General features: G+C 47.5%; 1 protein-coding gene across 1 annotated transcript in view; it reads left to right on the top strand.

Annotated features, from left to right (window-relative positions):
- The first annotated feature begins 1,678 nt into the window (after positions 1 to 1,678).
- PDGFD (platelet derived growth factor D) overlaps positions 1,679 to 23,007 on the top strand; it is a 147,564-nt gene continuing 126,235 nt past the window's right edge. Inside the window, exon 1 of the mRNA XM_079974001.1 lies at positions 1,679 to 2,487. Coding sequence (XP_079830127.1) covers positions 2,358 to 2,487 — 130 coding nt within the window. The 5' untranslated portion in view covers positions 1,679 to 2,357. The remainder of the gene's footprint in view (positions 2,488 to 23,007) is intronic.

The raw sequence follows: 23,007 nt of genomic DNA, 5'->3' as shown, positions 1-23,007 counted from the left end.
ATCTGTTCTATACCTAGCATAGAAACCACTGGTCCATCTAGCTCAGAATTGCCTACATGGACAGGCAGCAGATCTAGAGTTTCAAGCAGGGGTCTTGCCAGGAACTGAACCTGGAACCTCCTGAAAAGCAGATGTTCCACCACTAGCTGTGGCCTCTTCCAGGTTTCAGGCCGAAGATATTCCCAGCCCTACCTTGAGATGCTGTGGACTGAACCGGCATGGACTGAAGGTCTAACGCTGAGCCACAGACCTTTCCTTAAGGGAACACCACTTTTTCCTCAAAGGACAGTTTAGTTGAGATTTCTGCATGGCAGCGGGTTGGACTTGATGACTCTCAGCATCCCAGTTCTACAATTCTATGATAATACTGAACTGGATCAATGGACATTAGAGGGATGTTGGATAGAAATTAAGTGGTTACCAGCTGTAATGTAAAGGTTGAGTAATAAGTTATAAGAAGTTATAATAAGGATTTGCTGAGTTAAGAATTCGAACTGGAATACAAAAGAGGAAGGTGAGAGGAGGTCTGGGAAACAAGTTGATGGAAATAAGAAATGGAAATTATGTTTGTTTTTAATTGTTTTTTAATTTTGTATTTTTGTATTTTTGTCATTTTTTGTGTAATTTGGTGTTTTTTGTTTTTTTGTATTAATTTGGAAACTTTAATAAATATTTATTAAAAAAAACAAAACAAAAATACTGAACTGGATGCACCATGGGTCTGGCTCACCATCAGGCAACATTAGACATAGGCAAACTCCGGCCCTCCAGATGTTTGGGACTACAATTCCCATCATCCCTGTCCACTGGTCCAGTTAGCTAGGGATGATGGGAATTGTAGTCCCAAACATTTGGAGGGCCGGAGTTTGCCTATGCCTGGATCCTACAACTATATGGAGCTCACCAGGTGACCTTGGGCTAGTCAGGGCCTCTCAGCCGTGCAGGGCTGCTGTGTCAATTAAATGAGGAAGGGGAGAACCATGTAGGCCACCTTGAACTCCTTGGGGCCAAAAGGTGGGCTAGAAATGTGTCAAATCCATCAAACCTTGATGTCGCCACATCAGCTATCTCTCTGCTGCATCATTGAACCATCAAATTGTAGAGTTGGGAAAAGAGGAGCCAACTCTTAGGGCCGGAGATCCTTTTGCCCCCCCCAAAAAAAAAAATATTTGAGCCCCCCCCCCAGTTGATGGGCATTGCCATTCAAATTGTGTGTGTGCACCACAGTTTGCAATAGATTGTTTAGGGCGGGGCGTACCTTCCCCCCCTCCCGCCCAATATTTTATTCAAGCTGGCACCACGGTTGGAAGGGACCGCGAGGGTCATCTAGCTCAACCCCTAGCAATGCTAGAAACTTTTGCCTAACGTGGGGCTCAAACCCACGACCTGGAGATCAGGCGTCTCATGTTCTACCAACTGAGCTAGCATCAGAGAGACAATTTGTGGATTCCCCAACCTTCCCAAGGGATTGAGAGTTTGCTGGCTGCTGGGATCCCTGAGAGGGGATTTCCCCGCAGGTTGCCCTGAAAGCAGACGGCTTCCCCCCTTCCCCTCCTCCCCGTCCGGCTGCTCCGCCGCCTCCCTTGCCCCAGTGGCCAGAGGCGCCGGGGCCGCCGCCGCCACCTCCTTTCCTCCCTGGGGCGCCGTCTCCGGCGCGTTTCCCTTCCGCGCGCAAAAAAAGAAAAGAAAGCGAGCCAGCCAAGCCAAAAGCTCGCGATCGCTCCTCCAGACCACCTCGCCGAGCGCCTCCGGCCCCCCGAGCGGCGATGCTCAGTTGCCCGAGCGAGAAGAGAGACCCCCTCGCCGGATTCTGAGCGCTCCCCGCCGGATCGGGCAGAGCCTGGCGCGCAGCTCAGGCGCGGGACTGGGGGCGCTATCCACCCTGGCGACGGCGAGGGGGGCGTTGCGAGCCTACAACTGGATGAAGCAGCCCCACCCCACCCCCTGCAGAGTCTCCGGAGCCAGATCCCTCGGCAGGATCACTTCCCGCCCCCACTGCTTAAGCGGAGCTGCCGGTGGAGCGCAGGAAGCCTGGAGGGCTGGCGGAGGAGGGTAACCTGTCCGTCTGCCCGCCTCCCTCTCTTAACTGTTGTAACTTGGCAAAGAGGTTTCCCACCTCATCGTCACTGCAGCCAGCCAGCCAGCCACTTTAGAGGGGAGGAGGGCGAGGAAGCGGGGAGGGGGGGAGTTCATTCATGTTGGACATCATCGGGGCTGAGTTTGGAGAGTCAGTTCGGGAGGGGACAAAGGGAAGGCTTTAAAAGCGTCGCGAACAGGGAGATATTCCATTTGGAAGAGGAATCCGTCCTCACTTTTTTAAAAAGTAAAGACTTTGTGCTAAGCAGCAAAGCGTCCCAATGCAACCGTTTGAGCATCTCCTCTTTTACGTTGCGATCTGCGCCAGCTTTTGCAACCGACAGGGCTCCAGCGCCGGCGCCCAGAGCGGATCTATCCGAGCCTTGCGCGCTTCGAACCTGCGGAGAGATGGTGAGTGTCTCTTCTTTCTCTCAACTTTTGCTCCTGGTGTGTGAAACTGACCGGGCGCGTGGTGGAAACGCGCCCCCTGGATGTCCTCTCAGGCGGTGCACTTGCGAGAGGAGATGCGCAAGAGAGGGCAACTGGGATGCAAGCAACTCCCCCGCCTCAAAGGACTTCTGAGGCTGCTTGACGCACCACAGGTTGCACTAGGAATGGTCATGCAAATAATCGCTCACACAATGCATGATCTCACCAGGATGCCATGTGCAGGGTCTCTGTTGGCAACCCACCATGCGCAATGCATTGGTGCACATGTCGATGGTGGGCTTGGAGTGCCCCTCTCCCCTCTGCTCATGTAACTAGACCTGCATTCAGTGCAATAAATGCAGAACTCTTGAAGCGACTGATGAAGTGGTGTCTAGTGTGTGAAAGTAATAAATGGCAAATATTTACGGTGCTACTAGGGTTTTGTGAAGCAAGAATTGTCTATGGAGCTCATCAGCCTGGAGAGCTCAGTTGGTTAGAGGATGATACTGATAACGCCTAGGTTGCAGGTTTGATCCTGGTATGGGGCAGCTGTATATTCCTGCAGGTAAAAAAGGGGGGATGCGGGTGGCACTGTGGTCTAAACCACTGAGCCTCTTGACTTTGCTGATCAGAAGGTTGACGGTTCGAATCTGCGCATCCAGGTGAGCTGCTGTCGCTCTGTCCCAGTTCCTGCCAACCTAACAGTTCAAAAGCAGGCCAGTGCAAGTAGATAAATAGGTACCACTGAGGCAGGAAGGTAAATGGCATTTCCATGCGCTCTGGTTTCCATCATGGTGTTCTGTTGTGCCAGAAGCGGTTTAGTCATGCTGGACATGTGGACAAACACTGGCTCCCTCAGCCTGAAGCAAGATGAGAGCTGCAACCCCATAGTTGCCTTTGACTGGATTTAACTGTCCAGGGTCATTTACCTTTACCATATTCCTGCATGGCAGGGAGTTGGACTCTACAATTCTATGATTCTGTGATTCATAGCAGCTGCCAGCTGGCCATCTTGCTTTTGGCTGCAGACCTTGTGTGCCCCACTTAAAGGTTTGTTTTCCCAGCATAGGGCAAGGCTGTTAACACTCTGAGGAACAACTAGAGATCCAGGGAGTAGTTTTGCAGAAGGCACCCCCCCCCCCGTGTCTTTCATACAAACATATATACATACCACTCTTGCAAAGATTGTGGCAGCTGTTATGCAGCCCATACTAGTTCTGAAATTGTGTACATTAGCAGCTGAGTGGACACATGCAGCTCCAGAAACATACATTCATGGTCACAGGAGGTTGGATTAGTTGCATGAGTGCATCTGAATCTTTCAAAAGTCACACACCCAGGGCCACATTCAAACATGACAAATTCCGACATGAGGAATGCTTTCATGTAGGAATGTGCATGAAGTCAGGGTGTAAAGAAATTGTCACACACACCTGGCAGACCTGGATTCACCCTGCATGCATGGGGTACACTTGCATGTGGGGTACCTTCACTGTGTACACATTTTAAAGCTTGTGGGATTGCACAGTTGGTAGAACATGAGACTCTTAATTCCAGGTTTGTGTGTTCAAACCCCATGTTGGACAACAAAATTCCTGTATTGCTGGGGATTGGACTAGATGACTCTTGTGACTGCTTCCAACTCTACAATGAATCTATTATTCTATGTTGTGCACAAGTTGAAGCCAGCCAATGCACATATCCACAGCAAGTCAGGCACATGTTGCGTCATTCGCACATGCTGAGTTCCCTGCAAGTTTCACACATTTGCTCCATGGGGAAGTGGTTTTAGGAAATTGCAGTGTGTGAAGTAGCACAAAGATATATCCTTATGTCCATTAAGTGTTGGAAATCCCAACGGAACAGATCTCCCCAAGGCTTAAGTCATGTGCTGAGACTCAAGCCTGCCCACTACAAGCTTTGCTGAACCAGTGAAGGAGCCACTTCCCAGCAGTGAAGTGCATGCTTTGAATGCACAGGATCCCAGATACAGTTGCAGGTATCTTAATCTGGAGGATCTCAGGGAGCAAGGCTTGAGTTTCTAGAGAGCTACTCTCAATCAGAGTTGTTGGTACAGAGTTAGTTGGACCAAGACTCTGACAAAGGCAGCCATGTATGCTCTCATGGCCCATAATTCCAGATGTATTTGTTCTGCACTCTTCCTTATTTTACAGGCACTGCAATCATCCCTGGCTCAAATTCAGATTTGGCCCAAAATATGCAGGAGTTTTGCTTTCTGACCAGAGTTTTCGAAAGTGTGGTTGCTATGGTGGCAATCATGCTCTGACCCTCTTCAGATAGGAAAATGAGGACTGCAGAACTTGTTATCTGAATTTACCAAGAGAGCATGGTATATTATTAAAGAATGTATTTCTGACCAAGGTGAGCAGGGACTACAGTAAGTGGTTGAAAGTTGCTGTGCAATGTTGACCCTAATATCAGGGAGGTTGGCTTATTTTATTTTATTTTTCTGCTGTTTTCTGCAATCTCCTCTAGGAACAGGAGGAGAGCCCCATAGATCAAAGATCTGTGGAACATTTTCCAAAAATAGAAAGGGAGGAAAGGAACCACTTGCTGGCAAACTTCTCAGTTCAAATTCTGAAACATTTCCAGGGATCTTTGATTAAACAGATCCTCTGGATTGTGGCTAATTTCTAAGATGAGAGATGAAGGGAGGACTCACAATTATGCCTGGAAGCTTCCCTCTGATCTAAAATCACAATCCCTCTAATTTTATGTGAGTATGCATGTAAATGGGTGTGTCTGTGGTGCGCATGATGAAAGACACTCTTTTCTTCTTACTAGTTCCTTTTAAGATGGGTACCCATTCTAGACAGTTTAGAGCAGAATTCCAAAAGCTGGTGTCCTCCAGATGTTATTGGGCTACAACTCCCATCATGCATGGCCACAGGAAACACAAGTTGGGGATAGGAGTTATAGTCCAAAACATCTGTAGGGCATCAGGTTGGAGAAGGATGATTTAGAATTTCTGGACCCTCACCAACCAACCCAGCAACAACCTTCCATTCTGAAGATGAACATTTGTAGATTCTGTTGTGCAATTGCAGGCAAATGTTAACTGATTGGAGGGCCAGTTCCAGTGGTGGCACCTGAAGAGGAATAGAATAGCATTTATCCAGCTTCTTGCCAAAACCCTTGGGAAGGTTCCAACCTGAATAGAATACAGGGAAAAAATTGTAAGGAGATCAGAGGACCAACTCCTCCTAAATTACTTTCCCCCAAGAGCCTTTTAGAAGTTCTCCTAGATGGTGTACGCTTGATCAGAAGAGAAAAGGTGACAATACAGGGTTGCATACACACAGTTACCCCTTGGAAACCCATTGTGGATCAATGAGGATCTTCTGCTAGGAGAGACTCAATGGACTCAGTTCTCTCCTTCCTGGATTATCTCCTTCCTGGAATTTCACAGCTTCTTCAAGGTGTCCTACATTCTACGGACAGCCCACTCACTCCAATGGCTAGCAATCTGGAACTGGTTGTATACTGTTCCCTGCAGGTGTTCCAGAGCAATACCTTGGCACAGAAAACAAACTATGGCTGAGCATTGTTGGTAGCTTTGACTGCTCTGCAGTTATTTCTTTAACAGCATTAAATTCAGATCCTGTCTCTACTGGCTGTTTGTAAAGCATCAGACAGAAAACAAGAAGACTTGCTTGATCCCGTGCTGGGGGCTTATTCTGTGTGCGCACACACACGTGCACCAATTGTTTAAAACTGTCTGAGTAGCAGAAAGCTATTCATCATTTGTGGGCTGCCTCTCCACTCGTCTGCCCCTGTGCTGTCGACTTTCTAAACATTCATGTAGCAAGCCTTGAGTAAACCAGTTTTGCAAATCACTCACTTTTCCTTGCCTACTCCGGCCTTGCACAACTTTCCTTAGAATGTTGCAGCTGCAATTTTGTGGCGTTTTAAGGCTCCTTGTGATTCAAGCACAACCAAAGTTTTCCTGGGTGAGCTATTCCGTTTGGGGTTTTTGTTTCATGGGGGGTGCGGGTGGGGAGTTCAAGTGGAGGAAGGAATTCAGGAGGGGAACACAGCTGCGAATGCAGCCTACCCCCCACTGTGTAAATATTAGGCATTCAAGGCTTTACAGCTGCAAACAGCTGGAGTCCAATACTTCTCCACAGCAGATGTTTACTAAGGGAAGCCCTTGAAGGAATAGTAGCACTTAAAGGTCTCAAACAAGGTCTCAGAGGTTGCAATAGGCATATTATCTCTTCGATGGAGACAATTTCCATGGTCAATGAGTTTCTTCTGATCTCTAATAATTTAATGCCACAGTCTTTTAAGAGCAGAAATCAATGGGATCCTCTCTGACTCTTGGCTCAGCGTTTTTTAGCTGCATGCCATTCGGGGAAATTTTACTGGTTGGGGAGCAAGATAGATGCTGCCTGTCATGGGATGACCTCACACCAATTAGTCATGTGTCTTTCAAGCTTTGCTGTCTGCATTGGTCCTACCTTGGCTGTGAAACCTGGGAGACATACTCCCTTCCTTTCAGGCCTTTATCCACCTGGCCTGGGAGGGCAGGGTCCTGTCTGACTCCAGCTACAAAAGCTGAAGCTGCTGAGCAGACTCTTGCGCTAAGGTGTTGTTGGGGTGTGTGTGTTGTAAGCCACCTTGAGCATGGATTTAACTATGGAAAGGTGGCATGCAAATAAAAAAGATGATGGGTGGATGGTCGCCTTCTACTGTGCAGATGCCAGGAAGCATAATTGGAGCTCAGGCCACTTGTGACTGTCAACGATGGGAAATCCAGAATGATGTACCCTCTGAGTGCACTCAGCTTTTTGGAGAATCCATGTGAGAGCAAATGGGCTGTGAACATCCATCACCCCATTGGTTGCCAGGGTTGATTTGGCTGATCTGAGTGTCAAGAAGAGCTTGCTGGGGCAAGGCAATGGCCCATCCAATCCACCATTTTGTTCTCTCAGTAGCCAACTGGTTGCCTATGGGAAGTCTGCAAGCAGGACATGAGCACAACAGCACATGCAATTCCCAGCAACTAGTATTCAGAGGCATAAGGCCTCCAACAATGGAAGCAGAACATAGTAATCATGGCTGGTAACCACTGATAGTCTTATCTTCCATGAATTTGTCTAATCCTCTTCTAAAGCTGGTGGGAATCACTACCTCCTGTGGGAGCAAGTTCCATATTTTAACTGCTTACTGCATGAAAAAGTACTTTTATCTGCCCTAAGTCTTCCAACATTCAGCATTATTTGATGTCCAGGAGTTCTAAAGTTGTACTTGCAGCCATTTGAGCACAACAGAGACCCCATCATGGACTCTGAGGGCATTTTTACAACAAGGGAAGATGGCCAAAGCTCTTTCCTAAAATTTTCACTGTACTACTATTTTGTCCCCTCTAGCTACATGATCCTCAGCAATGTTGTTAAGAAAAAGCATTCTGGTTAAAAAGAAAATAAAAGATGGGGTGGCAGGTTCATACTAGTTTAAGATCCTCTTTGGAAAGGAGAAAATTTGGCCTTTATCCCAATAGCTTTCACCTTTATTTCTGGCTTACAAAAGAAGAGTCCATCTAGTGCAACATTCTTATAACAACGGGCAGCCAGGTGTTTCTAAAAAGCTAGCAAGTAAGGCTTATAGGTGAATGGGGGGGGGGGGAGAGAGTAAAGAACAATATGGTATAGTAGTTAGAGTGCCAGGCTAGGCCAGGCTAGGACTGTGAAGATCTGGATTCAGATCCCTAACCGGCCACAACACAGACTGGGTATCCTTGAGCCGGTCACACTCTCTCTCAGCCTAGCCTTCCTCACAGGCTTGTTGTGGTGACACAATCTGTATATGGAACTCTTCCTTGAGGGACAAGAGGGAAAAAGTGGGAAGTACTGGGCAGAAATGTAATGAGCAAAGCACTGGGCCTGGAGACGGTGTTACCATGACAACGATGCCTCAAGGACCGCCTCGCCCCATACAAACTGCCCCGGACTCTGTGTTCATCAACTAAGGCCCTTCTTTGTGTGCCTCCTCCTTTGTGGGGTCTAGAGGGTGGCAACACGAGAATGGCTCTTTTCTATAGTGGCTCCCCGTTTGTGGAATGCTCTCCCCAGGGAGGTTTTCCTGGTGCCTTCATTGCATATTTTTACATGCCAGGCAAAAATTTTCCACTTCAACCAGGCCTTTGGCTGTTTAATAACATACAGCCTTTTAAGTGTATCTGTGAGAAGGGTGGGTGGGTGAAATATACTCAGAGTCGCAAAGTGATTTCATGCTCTTTATTCAGCTCATAGTGGTGAGGAGGAATGAATGAGAGTCCCCTCAAAGTATCTGCTTTATATACATTATTTACACAATGGGCTGCACATGATTGGCTAATTCTGGAATTCTACTGTAAGCCAATCAGGTTGTGGATTCACTTCTATCTGGAGCATGATTGGGTGGTTCCTGCCAACCAATCATACTGCTGCATTGTTCTAAGACCAATCAGACTGCTGCATTCTGAATCCTATTGTTCTAGGACCAATCAGACTGCTGCCTTTTGGATCCTATTGTTCTAGGACCAATCAGACTGCTGCAGTTTGGATCCTATTCAATTCAGTACATAACACCCCTCCCCTCTAAGTTCCAGTCCTGCCCGGGAGGTCGCATTCATAGTCCTCAAGGTACGCTGGCGGCCTACGCGTGCGTTGCGGCCTGGGGTGTTCCCTGGTCCGGGGTTCAGGTTCTGGCTTGTGTTCCAAGGATGCTGGCTGTGATGGGGCCGTTGGGTCTGGTGCAACCTGCTCGCTCAGTCGTAGTTCTGGTTCTGGTGTCCTTTCGGCCTCACGGGTCCTCTCTGTATTTACTGATTCTGCCTCTCCTGCTTGCCCCTGCTGCTCTATGGGCCTCACTGCCCCACTGTTCCCTTGGGACTCCTTTGACCTGTCCTCCTCCTCCTGGTTTTCTCCCGGGAATCGTCGCCGTATCTGGTCGCAGTGGCGGTGCCAGCATTGCCCCCCGTCTGTTAGCACCTCATACGACACGGGGCCAGTGACCCTGGTGACTGTGGCGGGTACCCATGCAGGGCCTGCCCCAAAATTCTTTGCGTACACTGGGTCCTGGGCCTCGAAGGTCTGGGGGTTCCTGCCTTCCCCCACCCCTACCTCATCCTGAGCTCTATCGGGGTGAAGGCGGTCCAATCTGATTGCAAGGCGCCGACCCATTAGTAGTTCAGCGGGGCTCCGGCCAGTTGTTGAGCTGGGGGTGCTGTGCTGTGCTAGAAGGAATGTGGCAAGGCGGTACTCCCAATCCCCTTGCGTCATGCGGCGAAGGGTGTCCTTGGTGGTCCGCACCATGCGTTCTGCTTGGCCATTGGTGGCCGGGTGGAATGGCACCGAACGGATGTGGCGGATGGCGTTCTGTGCTGTGAAGGTTTGGAATTCTCCTGACGTAAATGCCGTCCCGTTGTCTGAGACGAGAGTGTCAGGGAGCCCGTGGGTTGCAAACAGCCTACGTAGTACCCGGATGGCTGCAGACGTAGAAGTGGACGGTACCAGTGCGACTTCCAGCCATTTGGTGTAGGAGTCCACCACTATGAAGAATGTTTTCCCCTGAAAGGGGCCAGCGAAGTCCACATGCAGGCGTGACCATGGTGCTCGGAAGTCCACATGCAGGCGTGACCATGGTGCTCGGAAGTCCACATGCAGGCGTGATCATGGTGCTCCCAGGACTGGACTGGGGCCCTTGGGGGATCTGGGCGGGATTCTTGGCAGGCCTGGCATTGTTTGACCCAGGCCTCTATCTCTCCGTCGATCCCCGGCCACCACACATAACTCCTGGCAAGGGCTTTCATTCTTACTACCCCTGGGTGTGTCTCATGTAGGGCTGTGAGGACCCTTTTGCAGAGGGGCTGGGGAACAACGACCCTGCTTCCCCATAACAGGCACCCCTTGTGGGCTGACAGTTCATGTTTGCGGGTTGTGTAGCCGGCGAATTCTGGCCCAGGGCTGCTGCTGGGCCATCCCCTCCACACCCAGTCCAGGACCCGGGAGATGACCCTATCTTTCTTGGAATGGTGTGCAACTTCTTGTGCCTGAATAGGGCGGTCGGGAAGCAGCTCCAGGCTCATAACCTCTTGTGCAGGTGCTGGGTCGGGGCCTGTTTCCGGTAGTGGTAGCCTGCTGAGGGCGTCCGCATGGCCCATCGCCTTCCCAGGGCGGTGAACCAGTGCATACTGGTAGCTGGCAAGGAAAATTGACCACCTGAGGACGCGAGGAGACAGCACTTGGGGGGTCTGCTTTTCGGGGGCAAACAAGCCAAGCAACGGCTTGTGGTCAGTCACCACGGTGAAGGGCCGCCCGTACAAGAAATCATGGAATTTTTTTACTCCCTTCACGATTGCCAGACTCTCCTTGTCTATTTGCGAGTAGTTCCGCTCGGTTTCGTTGAGTGTCTGGGAAAAGTATGCCACCGGTACCTCTCTTCCATCCGGGAGTTGGTGTCCCAGGACAGCACCAATGCCATAGGGTGAGGCGTCGCATGCTAGCACCACCGGCAGCCTCTCGTCGAAGTGTGCCAAGACCGAGTTTGAGACAAGCAAGTCCTTGACTGCGTGGAATGCGGCCTCCTGGCGCTGGCCCCACACCCAAGGGGCCCGCTTGTCCAGGAGTCTGTGTAGGGGCTCCGCTACCGCCGCCTTGTGGGGAAGGAAGGAATGGTAAAAGTTCAATAGTCCCAAGAAGGCCTGAAGTTCAGTCTTGTTCTTGGGCGCTGGGGCATCACAAATGGCCCGTACCTTGTCCCCCGTCAGGTGGACCCCTTCTGCGTCCACCATAAATCCCAGAAAGTCCACCTGAGGCACGCCTAGTAGACATTTTTCCCGCTTCACCTTGAGACTCGCCGCCTGGAAACGGTGCAGAACGGTGCGGAGGCGGTCCTCAAACTCCTCTGGTGTGGGCCCGGCAATCAACACATCATCGAAGAAGGGGGTGACACCAGGAATCCCTTTAAAGAGAGAGTCCATTAAATTCTGGAATATGCCTGGTGCCACGCTGACACCGAATTGCAGCCGCTTTACCCTGAACGCTCCTCTGTGTGTCACAATCGTCTGTGCCTCTGCTGTGGCCTCATCTACTGGCAGCTGTTGATATGCTTGGGCCAAGTCCAGCTTGCCAAAAATTTTCGACCCAGCCAGGGTGGCAAGGACATGGCTGACCACTGGCACTGGGTATGCATGGGCCGTGAGGGCCTTGTTTATGGTACATTTGTAGTCTGCGCAGATGCGGACCGAACCATTAGGCTTGACGGGTGTGACGATTGGGGTTTCCCAGGGGGCATTAGGCACCGGCTCCAGCACTCCTTGCTCCACGAGTCGGTCCAATTCCTCATCTATACGGGGTTTCAGGGCAAACGGGACCCGGCGGGCCTTGAGCCTGACTGGTCGTACTGTGGGGTCAAGCTGTAGAGCAATGGGGGGGGGCCCGTATACTGTCCCAATTTCCCATCGAAAACCCCCGGAAATTCCTTGCATATGGCGTCCACGTCCACTTGTAAGCTCATGTGGTTCACCCTGGTGATGGCTAGCCCCAGTGGTCCAAACCATGCCAATCCCAGTAAGCTAATGTAGGGGCCCTTGACCACAAGCAAGTCCAGTTGCCGCGTCCGCCCTCGGTATTGCACCCTGAAGGTCCCCACCCCCACCCCCACCCCCTTACGTTTCTGGAAGTCCCGGAGGGTGAATGGGGCTGGCCTGAGTTTGGGACCCCCAGTAGGACACAGTTTCCTTAAGGTCCTTGCCGAGATTATGGATAGAGTTGAACCCGTGTCAAGCTCCATGCGGCATGGGGCCCCCTCTATCTGTACCTCTACATAAATTTTCTCTACGTTGGGGTGGGGCAACTGGTATACCTGGAAGTCCGTGAGCTCCGTCGAGTTGCCTTGGTGCGTTGGGCCCCGGGACCTGGGGCTCTTGGATTGGTCATCTGATGCCTGGGTGGGCCGAGCCCGACACACCCGGGCGATGTGTCCCAATTTTCTGCACTGCCTGCACTCTGCGTTGTGGAAACGGCAGGTCCTCCTCTCGTGACTTTCTCCACAGCTTGCGCAGTTCCCTCCTTCTCGTCGAGGCAGCTGTGGTATGTGGGCTGCTTGAGTGCGCTGCTGTACTCGGTGCACCTCCTCCCTGTCGGATCCTGAGTCGTCGGTGAGGTCTTCATGGTGGACCCTCGGTTGGGACAGCTGGCTTGGCCGTGCCTCTTGCGTCGACCTCTCAGCAGCTTCCGTTGCCAGGGCCTCCTCCAGAGCGACCTGGAACGTTAGGTTCTTCTTAGCGTAGAGGCGTCGTTGCAGCTTCTCATCTTTCAGGCCACCGACGAGGCGGTCACGAAGCATGTTCTCCAGCTCTGAGAAGTTGCAGAACCGGGCAGCTTGGCGGAGAGAGGTCACAAACCCTGTTATGGTTTCCCCAGGGGCTTGCCGCTTTGCATAGAAGGCATTTCGACGAACCACCACTGAGGGCTGTGGCGAAAAGTGCCCCTTCAGCTGTTCCATTATTGTTTTGTATGGAACAGTAGCGACGTCTTCAGGTGCAAGGAGAGCCCGGGCGATTTCAAACGTCTCCTCTCCACAGACGCTGAAGAATATTGCCCTCCTCTTGGCGTCTTCTGCATCGGTGACCCCTTTGGCTTCTAGGAGGAAGGTGAAATGGGAGGCATACGCTTCCCAGTCTCCAGATGCTGGGTTGAACGGCGAGAAGCTGCTGTCGGTTGCCATTCTGAGTTCCTTGTGTCCTGGAGCTGAAGCCTGGATACACAGTGCGAGGCAGCGGTGCGGCAGGTGGCGGTGCTGCGGTGCTGTGTGTGGCAGTCAGCTCAGCAGGATCCCACCTTCGTCGCCAGTGAAATTGGATCCTATTCAATTCAGTACATAACAGTGGGTATTGTTTTGTTGTTGTTTTGGTTTTATTATATACTTGTGTTTTATCTTGTATTTTATTCTGTGATTCATCCTAAGATCTTTTGATGAAAGGCGGTGTATATTATTGTTGTTTAGTCATTTAGTCATGTCCGACTCTTCGTGACCCCATGGACCAGAGCACGCCAGACACTCCTGTTTTCCACTGCCTCCCACAGTTTGGTCAAACTCATGCTGGTAGCTTCAAGAACACTGTCCAACTATCTTGTCCTCTGTCATCCCCTTCTCTTTGTGCCCTCAACCTTTCCCAACATCAGGGGTGTATAAATTTAATAAAACAAACAAACAAACAAACAAACAAGCAATGCTGGCTCTCTACACAAGGGCAGCTCAAAATACTTTTTTTGCTTGAGGTAAATGATAAAATGCCTCCCTCTCCAATTCTCCATACAGAAAGAAACTGCCTGAGTGGCAGCTGAATCTTATTTCACCAGTACTTATATGACAGCAACTTCCAGGACAGTGTGGTAGGTTGGTGGAGGAGCTAGCCCAGGCTGTGTAGCACACAGGGCTCTTTCCTCCAACACCTCACCCCTAACTTCCTAACTGGGAATTGCTGACATGGAGAAGATTAGGCTTTTAAAAAATATTTTTAAAAATCTTGCTTTGAACATAGGTTTTTGTTTTTTCTTTTTCTTTTAAGGGTCTGTCCTGAGCATGTTCCAGCACTGCTACTTTAATTACAAGGCTAGGACAAAACCTAATTCAGTGAAATACTCTGGGCTCATGTCCAGATTTCAACAACCTTAACTTGCAGATTTGCAAAGACATCTCGAGGGGATCCAGATCTTTTGACTGCAACAGAATACCAAGATTAGAGGTTGGATGCTCAAAGGCATCAAAAGGAAGGGAAGAAAAAGGTTCTTTCATAAAATGGAAAATAACCATTTGGATTACTGTTGCCTGTAGCCTTTAGACAAAATGCACTCCTTTTGATAGGTGAACAATCTTAATAAGGAAATTCCATGTCTCCTTTCACCCACTGCAAACCTTTCCTGTACAAATACATAAACACAAAAGGAAGTACCTAGGGGGGGGGGGGTCAACCTGGTTTATGGTTGCTTGAGTCCAGCTGGCAGACATATGCCATGGGCAAAGGAAGGGTTAAATGAATAAACCAGCCCTGGTGCCCTGCAGATGTTTTGGACTACAACTCTCACCAGTCTTAGCTGGCATGGTCATGTTTTCAGACTACAACTCCCATCAGCAGTGAAAAGGTTTCTGAAAAGCATCACTGCTCCCATTTCTGTTCTGCTCTGTCTTCAAATTGTTATCCTTCCACAAGTTTTCCCCTTACTGCAGCCTGGGAGAGGGATCTTTGGACTGGTTCAGCTTTGGGATGGGGGAGAAATTTAATTCAGCTAACATTTCTGGGCAAACCTACCCGATTCTCAATTTCTGAAACTGTAAGCAAACCAAGACAAAGCCATCCTTCAAAATTCACATTTTGCGATGCAGTTTTCCAGCCATGTAATCGATACAAAAAATGCTTATGCTAGGGCAAAGTATGCATAAAAATACATGTGTTGCTGACAACAGCATACAAAATACATTATATAAACAGGGGATTTCTTGGCACAAATGTGTAGTAGACAACGCTGCAGACAAAGTTGTGCATATGAGGAGAAGATGTAGCGCAAAGATGCGGCTGAATTTTCGTGAGGATTTGTTTCAAAAATTGGCAAGCTGGTGTGGAACTGTGGAGAACTGAAGTTGAGTGGAAAAATGAGAAGCGGAGAGAAACCAAAATTTACAGATCCACCCATCTCTAGTTCAGATTATGGTTTGGCACTATGTGAGAAAACCTTAAGAACCCCCAGCCTCAGGCATTTGATCCTGGTCTCCAATCTTGATCTGCAAACCTTAGTTTGCTGGTTTCAGATGAAAATTCAGAAACAATGGTTTGCTTGAAACCAGAAATAGGGGCTGGGATCACAAGCACTTGACAGGAAGAGGGAGCATGTAGGCATGCAAGTTCTTAACACTTTGCCCCCATAGCTCCAAACTTTTATTTTGCAAGCCTGAACCAGTACTTTAGTGGTTTAACTAAGGCTGTCCAGTTAATAGTTGTGCTGAGATCTGCACGGATAATTTCTCACCTGCAACGTCTGTTCATTATCACTACACTACATTAGCTTCTTAACTACATTGCTGTCTCAGAGAACTAAAGGAACCAGGGGAAAATTACAAATCTGACTCAGCTGTAATCAATATAATGGAGTTCCACAAAGGATAGGCAGTGACTGGCCTGTTTTATCAGATAGATGTATATCACGCTAAGGCAGATATTTCAATTATAAACTCCCCAGTCAGTTTCAGAGTTACAGCAACTTTTAACAGCTGAATGGTATTATCAGCACCAACCTTTAAGAACCCCTTAAAAATAACTTCTTTTGATCACAGTGTTGCTTTCGTTCGCAGATGCATAATTGCATTCTTCATTTCTGAAAGGACCAGCTGACTGGGGCCAAAGTCAGCAGATGGACAATAGGAATGAGCTGTAGAAAGGGATAAACAATACCTCCTTCCTGAAACCCTAATAAACTATTCCACCTTGATCATGCAAAGATACATGCATATCTGCTTAATCATAATCTTCTAAGAGCACAGTCCTCTGCATGTCTTGCCAGAGGCAAGTCCCATTGAGTTCAAATGACCTCCTTTCATTTGATTGATTGATTGATTGGTTTTATTTATTTCCTGTCTTTCTCTCAGTAAAGGAGTGATCTGCACTAGGAGATATTTGCACTAACATTTTGCTGAATTAAAAAAAAGTTGCAAACAGGTCTAGAACTATGAACTTAAAATTGGATAAATAAGAAACTGAAATTGACCAATGTGTCCATCTCTACTGACAAAATCTTTATCTCAGTTCAGCCAAAATTTCCTTCACTGCTATTTCCATTCATTGGTTCTTAGTCCTTCCCTTCAGAGCCACAGAAAATGAGTCTGCTTTATCTTGGACTGATGTTCCTTCAGATTTCAGATGTCTGGAAACCATCTCACCTTAATCTTGAATCCTAAATTAATTTTATTTGCTGTTGTGTTTTAACTGTTGTTGGGTTTTTCTTTTAATTGGTTCCGCTTGTTTTCTTGTGGAGTGCATGGAATGCTGCTGTTTCACAAGAACAACAGCACTTCATTATTTTTGGACGAATGAATGAGACCATATTGGACTGAGTCAGCTGCAGCCAGGGCCAATATGATGTTGCCTCAGCTGTGGACTCATTGTCTGCTTCCAAATAATCATTTTAGTGACACTGTCGTAGGAATGGCAGCCCAAGTGGGCAAATATTTCTCTCTCTTTTTGGCAGCATGGCATGTCTCTGCTATTCTGGTAAGTCATAAATTCTAAGTGACGTCAAGCTTCCTATTGTATTTGAGTAATTTCTGGTTTCATTCCTTGGCGCTGATCTTTGTCTCGTGTTTTAAAAGGCAGCTTCCTACATTTGTGTTTTGGCAGTCTGAGCACTTGACTTGACACACTGGGAACAGCGTGAGACGACAAAAGTTGCCAGCTGAATAGACTTCCTGCTAGCCCCCAAATACCCCCGCTGTGCGCTTGGGACTTTAGGAGGTTGAGCTCCATGAGAAACATGGAAGCAAACTTCACCCAAAGAGCTTAAAATACAATGAGAGAGTCCTTGCTCCTTCCCACCGAAATAATAAATGGCAACATTCCTATCAGCCTCAGTGGAAGTGGGGACAGTCATGTTGTCGGTGTGATGCAACCTGCCATTTAGAACATGCAAGGGAAGCCACTGAAATACATGAAGCAGTGCAAGCTTTTAATGTTTCAAGCATTACCGTATTTTAATATTTTGTTTGGAAGCCGCCCAGAGTGGCCGGGGAAGCCCAGCCAGATGGTCGGGGTATAAATAAATTATTATTGTTGTTGTTGTTGTTGTTGTTGTTGTTATTACTACTAGTACTACTACTACTACTGGGTTGAAATGGTTGCTAAACTGACTACAGTCATACCTCGTGTTATGTTTGCTTCGCGTTGCAGCTTTTCAGGTTACGAACGCGGCAAACCCAGAAGTGTTTACTTCCGGGTTCGCCCTGTGAGCTTCGCACATGTGCAGTAGCAGCGCTCTACTTATGGACTTTTCAGGGTGCATATGGCACCCTGAAACGGATCGTGTTCGTAAGTGGAGCTACCACTGTATTTGCCTGTCATCTGCAAGCTCCCCCTACTTCATTATAATGTCACAGAATGTTCACAGATTCTAATTGCTGGTGGGGGAGAATCAGTCACAGAATAGTGGCATTGTTATAAGCAGAAATGGGCTGAATTTAAGAAGTTGCTACTTTATAGTAATACTTTAACAATCCATCCACAAGCATTGATATTTAGATTTAATTTTTATTTAATTTTTTTAAAAAGTATTTTCAGAACTGAAAACTGAAAAGATTCTAGGAGAACAATGTAAGTAAGATTACCCAAATGGGTAATAAATCCAGCAATGATAATACTAGTCCAGGAGAGATAGCTCAGTCAGTAAAAAATGAGACTCTTAATTTCAGGGTCAAGAGTTCAAGACCCATGTTGGGCGAGAGATTCCTACATTGCACAGGGTTGGGCTACATGACCCTAGTGGTCCCTTCCAACTCTACAGTTCTAGGAGTCTTTGATTATAATCCTGCTACATCCATCTACCTAGTCTAGCATTCTGCTTCCTGATGTGACCAACCAAATGCTTCTGTAAAGTTCATGAAAATCAAGCCTTGTAGGCAGTAACTGTCTCCTACTGCTGCTCCTCAGTGGCAGGTTTCATATAGGTATGATGTCTAAAAACCACTGGTGCCCATTGTCCAGATAATATCTTTTATTGGATCAGTGTTGGTTGATAGCACAATGTATATAGTTTTGAGGTCGACAAAACTATTCCTTGCACTTAACAGAAAAAAATACCTAAAAGCTTGTATGCTAGCAAAGATATCATAGAACATTCTTTGAATATCCTCCCTTCTGGAGCACACATAGCAACTATCACACACTTTTTCTTTCTCTTTCTCTTTCTTTCTCTCTCAAAAGCTTTTGCGATAACCTGGGAGTGCCAGTGGCAACGGGGTGGGGTGGGGGTGGGGGTGGTGTGCCCCGGGTTCCATGTCTGCGGGGGTGAAAAGAAGTCACCCCACGGGGGCTCGCGGCGGCGCAAGCAGCCATCGTGCTACCGCAGCTGCATGTGGAGGATCCTCCGTTTGCGGCTGCAGCCGGGAGCAGAGGATCCCGGTGCCAGCGGCAAACCACTAAGTGCAGCGCATGTGCAGTGTTGCATGCATGTGCTGTACGTAGTGACGCTGCACATGCGCTGTATAGAGGTTTGCCCTGGCGCTACTCCAGCGCCGTACAGACACAGCCGCAAGCAGAGGATCCCGGCATTGTCCGTACGGCGCTGGAGTGGTGCCAGTGGCAAAGTGCTATACAGTGCATGTACGGTGGCGCTGCGTACGGTGCATGCGTCATACATAACGATGCCGCACATGCGTCCTATGTAGCGACGCCCGCCCTGGGTGTCACAACGCCTTCCTTTGCCCACAGGAAGAGCCTTCTTTCTTGGATGAGTGACATGAAAAAGCTCTCAATATTCTTTTAGCTCTAATGACTTTGCATCCTTGAACTGTTATGGCATGCAATAAATTACAAAGCTAGTGGCTTTCTTGTGTCCATGCTAAAACAGGAGTTTTCAGAAAGGAGGAAAAGTATATCTGGCCTCATCTAAGCCAATGTACTGATTTGACTTGAGAGCAGAGTACAATCAATACTTTTAATTCTGAAGATGTGAGATTAAAAAAAGTTTAAATGAAAAGGAAGAGGAAGGAAGGAAGGAAGGCTACTCTGGATGTCTTATTCTTTTAGTATCATAGTTAAAATGCAACACAAACCTCTGTGGCGTGGAAAACATAAGTTTCCTTAATTAGATTTTCCAGAAAACCTCCAGTAGTTGCTATCTGGTTTCTCTCCCTCCTTCACTCTGAGAATCCACTTTGCTGGGACATTTCCCTTGCTACTCTGATGCCCTGTCTCTAGCTAGACTTCAATAATAATAATAATAATAATAATAATAAATGTTATTTATATCCTGCCCTCCTCAGCCGAAGCCGGGCTCAGGGCGGCTAACAACAATAAAACAATAGCAGTCTGCACGTTGTTGTTGTTGTTTAGTCGTTTAGTCATGTCTGACTCTTCGTGACCCCATGGACCAGAGCACGCCAGGCCCTCCTGTCTTCCACTGCCTCCCCCAGTTTGGTCAGACTAATGCTGGTAGCTTCGAGAACACTATCCAACCATCTCATCCTCTGTCGTCCCTTCTCCTTGTGCCCTCCATCTTTCCCAACATCAGGGTCTTTTCCAGGGAGTCTTCTCTTCTCATGAGGTGGCCAAAGTATTGGAGCCTCAGCTTCACGATCTGTCCTTCCAGTGAGCACTCAAAGCTGTAAAGTAAATTAGCATTTTATTTACTGGTCATTAACATGAGGTGAAGAGCAGAGGATATTGCACTATTTTTAATAAGGTCACAACTATAATGAATTATTCTGAGACAAATTGGGCAGCTTCACCCAAAGAGAAGCGCCCTGGGTTAGCAAAGGAGGCAGGCTGCATAGGGAGGGAATCATGACAGTGGTGGCTTATATGACTTGCACTTAGAGATGGGCAGAGATCCATCTTTTTCTGGTCACTAACAATTATCACTGTGCCAATTTTCATTCCATTTTTTGGCCTCATTTTCAGGGCACTTTGGAATTTCTTTACAATTTCTATGGTTGTGGTGTTTTAAGATTGTTGTTGTTGTTTAGTCATTTAGTCGTGTCCTACTCTTTGTGACCCCATGGACCAGAGCACGCCAGGCACTCCTGTCTTCCACTGCCTCCTGCAGTTTGGTCAAACTCATGTTGGTAGCTTCGAGAACACTCGTCCTCTGTCATCCCCTTCTCCTTGTGCCCTCCATCTATCCCAGCATCAGGGTCTCTTCCAGGGAGTCTTCTCTTCTCATGAGGTGGCCAAAGTATTGGAGCCTCAGCTTCATGATCTGCACTTCCAGTGAGCACTCAGGGCTGATTTCCTTCAGAATGGAGAGGTTTGATCTTCTTGCAGTCCATGGGACTCTCAAGAGTCTCCTCCAGCACCATAATTCAAAAGCATCAATTCTTCGGCAATCAGCCTTCTTTATGGTCCAGCTCTCACTTCCATACATCACTACTGGGAAAACCATAGTTTTAACTATACGGACCTTTGTTGGCAAGGTAGCAGTCTGCATACCCTTCTACAAAGGCCATGAGTTCAACTTTACAGAGGATATTCCTCTAGTTGAAGTGTTATCAGAGGCTGTTCCTCTGTTTGAAGGGTTGTCAACTCCAAGTCCAGTTTAAAGGTAATGAACCCTAAGAAGGGAGAGCATTTTTTGGCGTTTTTCATCAACAAGCACCTGGACACTAGACAGTAGAATGAACAGGTGCAGATGTCATCTGGTCACACATTGCCTTTCCCGCTACAAGGAGATTTAGAGTTGAGCGAGAATCCGAGTTGAATTCCAACCATTTAAAAATCTGCATATGTACCTATAAAATTGTATATGCAACCATTGTGCAAATCTGTGCATACTACAAATCTGTGCACTACAACTAATCCAGAATGCTGCAGCTAGATGACTGGTGACTTGGAGTGGCCGCCGAGACTACATAACTCAGGTCCTGAAAGACCTACATTGGCTCCCAGTATGTTTCCAGGCACAATTCAAAGGGTTGGTGCTGACCTTCAAAGCCCTAAATGGCCTCAGCCCAGTATACCTAAAGGAGCATCTATGCTCCCATTGTTCTGCCCAGACACTGAGGTCCAGCGCTGAGGGCCTTTTGGTGGTTCCCTCACTGCGAGAAGTGTGGTTACAGGGAACCAGGCCGAGAGCCTTCTCGGTAGTGTGGGACCCGCCTGTGGTACACCTTCCCACCAGATGTCAAGGAAATAAACAACTATCTGACTTTTGGAAGACATCTGAAGGCAGCCCTGTTTAGGGAAGCTTTTAATATTTGATGAATTATTGTATTTTAATATTTTGCTGGAAGCTGCCCAGAGTGGCTGGGGAAACCCAGCCAGATGGGCGGGGTATAAATAAATTATTATTATTATTATTATTATTATTATTATTATTACACTTTGTCAGCTTTTGTCGCTGATGCATTTTCTCTTTTCTTTGCAGTGTGTTCAGTAAATGGCTCCCCCACTTTGTAATTTGCAACATAGTGGCATTTCCCTGCTTCTTACTGTGCTGTTTTGTTTTATTTAAGATTCCTGGACTCCTAAGATTCTCCCCCCTAAATTTGACCTATACATATACAACACCATGTGTAGGTTCTCTGCAGATCTGTGTGCTCTTTCGTTCTCTGTTTCTGGTAATCCATTTTCTCATTTTCGGCAATGTATAAAGCAACAACAATTACTTCACCGATTCCTTTCTAGCAGAGTTTAAAGGACCAGGTGACGATAATACTAGACAATTGAGATGGGCTTATTTGAGAGAGGCTTTTTATTGGTTCAAACCGCTTCACACACAAGCCTGCACAGTATGGGACCCGCCAAGCTGGTTGCAACTCACTAGGCCTAACAGGAGCCTGACGGACACGCTGCTTTCGAAATCTCAGGCAAGCAGGAAAAATAGATAAGAAAGTCATTGGGAGGTTTCAATATGTGGCTGGTTGGCTGAGTTCAGCTCAGTGGGCTCCAAGTTGTGTGGGCCTTGAAAGCAAACTGAACAGTTAATAGAGTGAGGCAGTGGCTTGTGCTCCCAAAAAGTACCTTTGAGGAAAGTGAAAAAAAAGACTCTAGGCCAACGAAAGTCGGCAAATGGTTGCTGTTTCAGCACTTCGTGAAGAAGCCATTGCTGCTGATACTGTGAACAAGCAACACACCTTTTTGCTATGCCAGTGTTAAGAAAATGTTGTAGGTGAAAACATCTTGCCCATGGGATAAGAGAACAAGAACAGTGTCAATTTCTGCTAGCAGTTAAGTTTCCGCCTGTCCTATTATATGAAAATAATAAAGACACATCTCCCCCCACCCTTTTTTAAAATCAGGAACGGTAGGTGCACTGAAGGACCCTCAGTTGCAACCAATTAATGATGTATGATTCATTGAGTCCAGACAGGATATTCTTAAGAGGTTTTCAAGAACTCAAATTGGCTTGATTTTAATTATTTTTTGAATGTTGTACATAGTTTTAAGCTGTTTTTCTCCCTGAAAATTTTGTTTCATCATTTTCGTAAACCGTTTTGAGGTTTTGCTGCAATCAAAAAGTATATAAATCTTGTGAAATAAATAAAACAAGTAAGTTGATGTGTAATGCTTCATCTTCTCTCCCAAAAGTCACTAAACGTGGCTGCTTCTCAAAGACCTGGAAAGTAGCCAGCCGAATGCCATTTTCCAAATAGGGATTAGAGGCTGAAATAAATTACAGGCCCATCGAGGGACTCTTTGCCCCCCCCCCCCAGTGTTCAATGAAGGTTTGTTTCTGTGAATTCCTGTGGGAACTGATCTGATCTGCACCTCCCAGACTCATGTGGAAATCAAAA

Source organism: Podarcis cretensis (assembly GCF_951804945.1).
Source record: "Podarcis cretensis genome assembly, chromosome: 4".
Classification (NCBI taxonomy): domain Eukaryota; kingdom Metazoa; phylum Chordata; class Lepidosauria; order Squamata; family Lacertidae; genus Podarcis; species Podarcis cretensis.
The sequence above is the reverse complement of the archived record's forward strand: the minus strand, read 5'-3'. Positions and strand labels throughout refer to the sequence as shown.